This window comes from Lathyrus oleraceus, chromosome 1, assembly GCF_024323335.1.
Source record: "Lathyrus oleraceus cultivar Zhongwan6 chromosome 1, CAAS_Psat_ZW6_1.0, whole genome shotgun sequence".
Classification (NCBI taxonomy): Eukaryota; Viridiplantae; Streptophyta; class Magnoliopsida; order Fabales; family Fabaceae; genus Lathyrus; species Lathyrus oleraceus.
Window position 1 is genome coordinate 106566462 of NC_066579.1, and position 8169 is coordinate 106574630.

General features: G+C 28.5%; 1 protein-coding gene across 1 annotated transcript; it reads left to right on the forward strand.

The window, feature by feature from the left end:
- The first annotated feature begins 664 nt into the window (after positions 1-664).
- On the forward strand, positions 665-5846 carry LOC127119996 (alpha-dioxygenase PIOX-like). Its single transcript, XM_051050391.1, has 10 exons — positions 665-851; positions 997-1260; positions 1923-2072; positions 2175-2308; positions 3812-4025; positions 4124-4269; positions 4370-4597; positions 4695-4897; positions 5000-5243; positions 5412-5846. Exons 1-10 carry the CDS (start codon positions 729-731, stop codon positions 5635-5637), a joined length of 1932 nt encoding a protein of 643 aa, XP_050906348.1. The 5' UTR covers positions 665-728; the 3' UTR covers positions 5638-5846.
- The last annotated feature ends 2323 nt before the right edge of the window (positions 5847-8169 follow it).

Below are 8169 nucleotides of genomic sequence, written 5' to 3' on the forward strand. Positions count from 1 at the left end.
TACTGGGAAACGTAAATCGCACCACCAACAACGAGATCTTACTTCAAATTGATAAAAATACTCAAATACTCTAGTACAAAAAGACATCTTTGATGTGAGACATATGGCCATGCATCGATGTTTCCCTTGCTAAACAACGCTAATAACAAGGTATGCATTTAATGTCCATGTTCTCAATGCTACTTATGTCCCATAGAAGTTCTTCTATTTTCTTTGGTCAGAATTTGGATTAAAGACATGCACGAAAAACCCTCATTTACAAGTATGAACAAGGAATTAGAGGCAACTCCTTTGTGTTGCTCGCAAGACCCGCGACGAAAGACCTAATAACAAGGGCTACACAAAAAAGGCACGCTAAGTAGGTGACACCTCACCCCTACCGAAAGCTCATTCCACCGCTTCGAAACTCAAGTCCATTCAATCTTCGCATATCTCTAGTTCATGTATATAAGACATTGGATCAATACATACAAAATTTTATTCATATTTTAATTTCAATATTTGTTGGTATATATAAAAAATGATTTTTAAATTAGTCGTTTTCTAAATTGAATACCAACTTTTCAACAAGACTAAATTATTAATTAAAATATAAAATGACCACTTTCTCGGCAGCCATAGATAGACTTCTCAACTCTTAGGTATATAAATATAGCCTATAGTTCTTCTCATAAGAATATCAAACTCAAACATTTCATCCAATTTAATCTTTGTATCAAATCAAAACCATGTGGTCTATAGTAACAGATCCCATTAAAACTCTTATTTCAAGAGTTGTGAAACACTCCATCCATGGAGATTTCCATGATGCAGTGTCCAAAATGTCCATCATAGATGCCTTTCTCTTCTTTGTAAAAATTCTTTTCCTCATCAAAATCAATATATTATATTTTTATTTCATGTTCCTTTAATAATAACATACATATTTGTTATTTTTATTTCGTGTTCCTTCTAACTTCATTAATTTTTTATTTTTTTTCATGGCTTATAAATTAGATTATACATTCCATTGACAAGTTGGGAATATGGCACCGTTTGCCTGTATTCTTAGGGCTATTGTACTTAGCCATAAGGCGTCATCTTCATCAAGAATACAATCTCTTAAACGTAGGGACAACACCTGTTGGAATTAGGTCAAATCCATCTGATTTTCCATATAGAACTGCTGATGGAAGATATAATGATCCTTTTAATGATGGTGCTGGAAGTCAAGGATCTTTCTTTGGCAGAAATATTCTTCCCGTTGATCAGAAGAATAAGGTAGAAATTGAAAATTACATGGTTGACTTTTTTAATTTTATTTTTGAGATTTAGCTAGATTTATGCATAAGAAAAAAAAACAGTAAATTAGTAATGTGAAAAAAAATGAAAGTAGTTTTAACTTGACAGGTTATGCTAAAATTTTTAGTTTTAACTTGACTTTTTTAATACGATAACAAGTAGTAAGTTTGTTTTAATTTCGAAGTTGATAGTGATTTGAGATTTTTTGGTTTTCTTTTGTTCTTCTCTAATTTATCGATGGTGATTTTAGAAGTTGAGATCCTTAATCCTACGAATAGGGTTTTTAGATGCTCAGGTGTTTTTCAATGAGATCCTTCTAAGTTTTTAGTTACAATGTTTTTGAACTTTTTGTTTTTCTTGGTTACTTATAGTATTTTTTTCTCTTGAGAAGACATGTTTAGCAACTCTTTATTTTTGTGAATATGGATTTTTTTTAATAATTTTAGTATTTTTGTAATCATAAATATTATTCTGTACTAAAAATGATAAGACTACACCTTAAATTATTTTTAAAAGATTCCAATCAAACATAATATATCTATATGGCCGCCTATGTCTAAAAAAGTTTAATATGATTGCAGCATCTTGGACATAACTTTCAAAGTGGAGTAATATATAATTGGATATTATTTTTTATGTAGTTGTTGAAGCCAGATCCAATGGTGGTGGTCACAAAACTTCTTGAGAGGAAAACATACAAGGACACTGGAAAACAATTCAATGTGATTGCAGCTTCTTGGATTCAATTTATGATACATGATTGGGTTGATCATATGGAAGACACTAAGCAGGTTCAAATAGATTTCATATATAGTTTTAAACGTTACATCTTTCGCTTTTTATAGTATATACTTTTGATGTAAGAAAATATTAAATGCTATTACTATATATAGGTTGAACTGAGTGCACCACGTGAGATTGCAAATCAATGTCCATTAAAATCTTTCAAGTTCTTTAAAACAAAAGAAATTCCAACTGGCTTCTATGATATCAAGACTGGACATGCAAACATTCGTACACCTTGGTGGTAAGACTATTTATACAATAATCTCTTTCTTACATTAATTTAGTTAAATATTACACTATTATATATATATATATATATATATATATATATATATATATATATATATATTTATTGTTAAATATTATTTTTGATCTAACATATGAAAAAGTTGATTAATAATAATCTAAGCATAATAGATTTTTTAAATTAACTAATTTTAATTGTTTCAACATTCAACATAGTACTAACATTGACGATTTCAACCATAGGAATTCATAGAGTTGAATTCAATGAATATATATTTATTTATTTATATTTTAGAGGGATTAGCCAGCAATGTAAAATATTTATTTATTTATTTATATTTTAAATTAGAGGGATTAGCCAGCATAGTAAAATATTTATTTATTTATTTATCAAAAAGATGGTCTATCACTATCTACGTTTTACTCTGATAAGTATTTCCATGGTAATACGTAAGAAAATTGAAAACGGAAAAGGGTTAGACTAGAGTGAGAAACGAGAACTTTGCAATTTTTTGATGTTGAAAAGAATGTGAGATATTTGTTAATTGAGAATTAAGTCTTGCAGTTTATATAAAAATATAGTAATATACATGAGAGTTAAGTCTTGCAGTTTGAAAAAAAATATACATAACCAGTAAATTGCAGGATTACGAAACTAATAATTACTTATACATCATTGTGTTATGAAGTTTGATTCTCTTTCTCACATTTTGCTTGTTTATTACTCCTTTGGCTCAAATTATAAATAAATTTGTCAAAAAAGTCGTCTTAAAAACATTTGTGGCAAATTATGATTTATTGTTATTTTATTTAATTCTTTAAATTTCGTTTTCATAGATCCACCTTTAAAATAAAAATAGACATATATATTTCATTTTTATATATTTCACAACAATAAAAATAGACATATATATTTCATTTTTATATATTTCACAACAAGCAAAATATATATTCACAACAAGCAAAATAGACATATAATATACATAGATCCACCTTTAAAATAAAAATTAATATAAATAATCATTTTATTGTAAGTTCAACTATTTTTATTGACGAGAGAATCTCTTTAGTATATAATATGCAATTAATCTTTAACAAAAAAAATGTCTTAAAAAAATTTGTCGTAAATTATTAATTATTATTTTTTAATTTTTAAATTTCATTTTTATATAATAAATGATAGATAATATTATAAAATTATGTATAATTTTTCTTTCACATATAATATTAATTATATTTTTTAATTCACATAAAATATTTAAAACGTTTTATAATTTGAGATGGAAGGAGTATTATATACATAGATCCATCTATAAAATAAAAAATTAATATAAAATAATCATTTTATCATAAATTCAAATATTTTTTTTTATCAATGTGAGAATCTCTTTAATATATAATATGTAATTAATCTTTAAGAGAAAATTGGAAAAAGCTCTATTTAAGAATTGAATTTAATTAACTTACACATGACATGAATGTATGTATATGACAAAAGGGATGGAAGTGTGGTATATGGAAGCAATGAACAAGTTTTGAACAAAGTGAGGACATTCAAAGATGGGAAGTTGAAAATATCAAAGGAAGGTCATCTTCTTCATAATGAAGATGGAACTGCAATTTCAGGTGACATTCGCAACAGTTGGGCTGGTGTCACAACTTTGCAGACCCTTTTTGTTCAAGAACACAATGCTGTATGTGATGCTCTCAAGGTATGTATTAATTATTGTCTATCTCTTCTAAATATAACTTTCATTATAATACAAAAAATCTAATACGTATATTTTTATTAAATATTTTACTTTATTAGAAGGAAAATTCAGACTTGGAAGATGAAGATCTTTATCGTCATGCTAGATTAGTAACTTCAGCTGTGATTGCAAAGATTCATACTATAGATTGGACTGTCGAGCTTCTTAAAACTGACACTTTGCTAGCGGCCATGAGAGCCAATTGGTAAGATATATATATGTTGTGAAATTTTGAAATAAGTTTTATGATTAGTTATAAAAAATAATATTTAGGTTAATTTCTAAAATGTTCAATTTCGTTTTAGGTATGGATTATTGGGAAAGAAATTCAAGGACACATTTGGACATGTTGGAGGAGCCATCTTGGGTGGATTGGTGGGTTTGAAGAGATCAGAAAATCATGGTGTTCCATACTCTTTAACTGAAGAATTTACCACTGTCTATAGAATGCATCCACTTTTACCTGATTCACTGAATTTAAGAGACATATCTGCTTCTCCTGGACAAAACAAATCTCCACCATTAATTAAAAAGTATGAAAATTATCATCATAGCGTCTTTCTTCCAAATATAGCAATATCAAAAAGATTATAAATTCACTGTCTTAACCTTTTGTTTTGTATTATCTAGGGTTCCAATGAATGATTTGATTGGACTACAAGGAGAAAAGACCTTGTTGGAAATAGGTAATGCAAAACAATTAGTATCAATGGGTCATCAAGCTTGTGGAGCCTTAGAACTTTGGAACTATCCATCATGGCTTAGAAACCTAATACCACATAATATAGATGGCAGTGAAAGATCAGATCATGTGGACTTAGCTGCTCTTGAAAGTAAGATATATAAATCATAACTTCTAATTTTGAAACCATTTCTTATTTTGTGCTTAAGTGTCATGGAATTGACCTTCTAATTTGATATAATAAACTATGCAGTTTATAGGGATAGAGAGAGGAATGTTGCAAGATATAACCAATTCAGGAGAGGATTATTGTTGATACCTATTTCTAAATGGGAAGATTTGACTGATGATAAGGAAGCAATTAAAGTATTGAAAGAGGTATATGGAAATGATGTTGAGGAGCTTGATGTGCTAGTAGGTCTCATGGCAGAGAAGAAGATAAAGGGTTTTGCAATTAGTGAGACAGCTTTTGTGATATTCCTTCTCATGGCATCTAGGTAAAAACAACTAAAATTTTATTTTATTGATGCCTAAACAATTATGGTAGTTTTTATGTTAATAGAAATATATATTTATACTATTAGAATATATAGTTTTAGAAATATAATATTAGTTCAAGATAATTTTTTTATTATAAATTGGTTGAACTTTAATACACATTCCAGGAGACTAGAGGCTGATAGATTTTTTACAAGCAACTTCAATGAGGAGACATACACTAAAAAGGGTTTGGAATGGGTGAACACAACTGAGAGTTTAAAAGATGTGATTGATCGCCACCATCCAGAAATGACAAACAAGTGGTTAAACTCTTCGAGTGCATTTTCTGTTTGGGATTCACCTCCAAACAAGCACAATCATATTCCACTTTACTTTCGAGTTCCTAACTAATCAATTCAATTTAGAGTATTTTGAATTTATGTATGTGTTTGTATTCGATTGTTTTAAATAATTCTATGTTGTATTTGTGTTTGTACATACACATTCATGTGTATGTATTTATTTTTAATTGTTCTATTTAAGTGTCTTATGTTGTGATATAAATATACAATCCCATGTTGTATTTCAGATGATGAATGTTCATTAGTTTTTTATTTTTATTTTTGTTTATATATTTTTACTTTAAAACAATTATGATAGATTATAATATAGTTAATTTAGATTTTGGGTTGATAAAGAAGAAATAAGCTTTCCCTTCTTTTTATGATTCTAGAGTTTCTCTCTTCCATGCATGCTTTTTTTTTTTTTGGAGTTGTCTTATTCGTCATAGAAGATCGTTCTTTTTTTGGTTGCTACTTTCAAATCTCTCTCTCTCTCTCTCTCTCTCTCTCTCTCTCTGTGTGTGTGTGTGTGTGTGTGCGTGTGCGTGTGCGCGCATTCTCCTCACTTATCTAGCTTAGGTTAAGTTGGTTTAGTTGGTGTTTCAACTGACCGTTTCTTAGGTTGCACAGTTGAGGTTGACATCGCAATCTTCCGTGATCTAGAGGTTATTCATAGGCATCTATGAATTTGTGTTGCCTTTGTCTCTTTAGATTTTATGTTTTGATTGCTTGTCTTTTACCCTTTGATTTTGCTTCTATCGTTATTGAGTCTCCTCACATGATTGTGCACCTTAGGATTGAGTTCTTAATCCATTTTTTCACATGCATAAATCAAATTGTTTGATTATAATCCAAGCAATATGCTTCTAGTCAAGTTGTTGAAGTTTTTGAATCAAGAACCATATTTGAGAATGGTTCAAGTCATGACAAGTTTGGATTCTGAAAAACACTTCACATTTTGCAAAAATTAAGATGCTAGAAGTGTAATTCAAATAACACACTAGCTTGACTTGAATCAAAGTCATAGAATGTCCAGGAAATGCGTCCATGTTGTCCTGATTTGAATCACAACATCCATGACTCGGATCATATGAAATTTATTCGAATCACAAACTACTTGACTCGGATCAGAAACTAATTGCATCCTTTAGAAGTTGGTTATGTGAATGTGATTTGAATAAGAGCTTTCATGACTCGAATCATGTAACTCGAACCGCAAAAATCATAACTCGAATCACATAATTGGTTTTTCATGTTTCTTGGGTTTTTATTCAAATCACTTGATCCCTTGATTCGACTCATACTCTCTACTTATGACTCGAATCAAGTAAAAGGTTTAACAATGGTGATGTTATCCCTAACATCTTCTGCTTCCTTAGCCTTATTTAACCAAGACTAAATCATATAACCAACATCCTTAGGATCCTCAATTTATTTGATAAGTATGCTCAAATTAGATTGGTTAGATAAATCTTCAGAGTTTTGATTATTGTTGAGAGGAAGAAGCTTATGAGGACGAGTTCGTTGAATGTGGAAGAATGAGATGTTAGGTTTTTGTTTTTAGAGGGACGACTATTCTGTGCAAAAGCTTGATAACTTATATATATATATATATATATATATATATATATATATATATATATATATATATATATATATATATATATATATATATATATATATATATATATATATATATATATATATATATATATATATATATATATATATATATATATATATATATATATATATATATATATATATATATATATATATATATATATATATATATATATATATATATATATATATATATATATATATATATATATATATATATATATATATATATATATATATATATAAGTGAAGCAAGTAACTTTTCATTTATCACAACGATTGTTATTAAGCACCGTGATAAAATGTATTTCAATAAAATAATAAAAAAACCAGGCGAGCGAAAATGAGACATTTCTACGGTTTTTTAAACAAAAGATAGTGTTACCAAAGGTATATTTTCTAGTAGTGTCGGTTCCAAACCAAAGGTAATTTAAGGGGTGGAACACCTTAAGCCCATTGTATGTGTACACTGATTCATGTGTTGGACTACATGTAAGGCGTTGGCAATGATCTTTTTATAGATTCACCTATGGAAACCTTGTTACGAAATCCCTTCTTAATGAAAATTTTCAATGGACATCTCTCAACATTACGGGTCATTGTAATCAACCTGAACTGAAGACTTGCGCTTAGCATACATCAATATCAAAGTAGTAAAAGAGTTATCAAACCACCGAGATCAATTATGTGATTACCGATTTCTATCTTATCATTGTTTAGATAAAGTGATCGAAATAGAGTTTGGGATTGATTTTTATGTTTACAAATAGAATGATTAAAATGAACAAAGTTTAATACCTCTAATTCATGTCTCAGAATGTCTTGCAAATTCCAATTCACTATGAGAATGATAAAATGATAAAAATGAGCAGAGTTTAGGACCTTTGATTCACGTCTTAGAATCTCTTGCAGGTTCTCTTTCATTAAGAGAATGATGCTAATTTCGTAGAAAAATAGAAAAGGTAGAAGACACCATTTC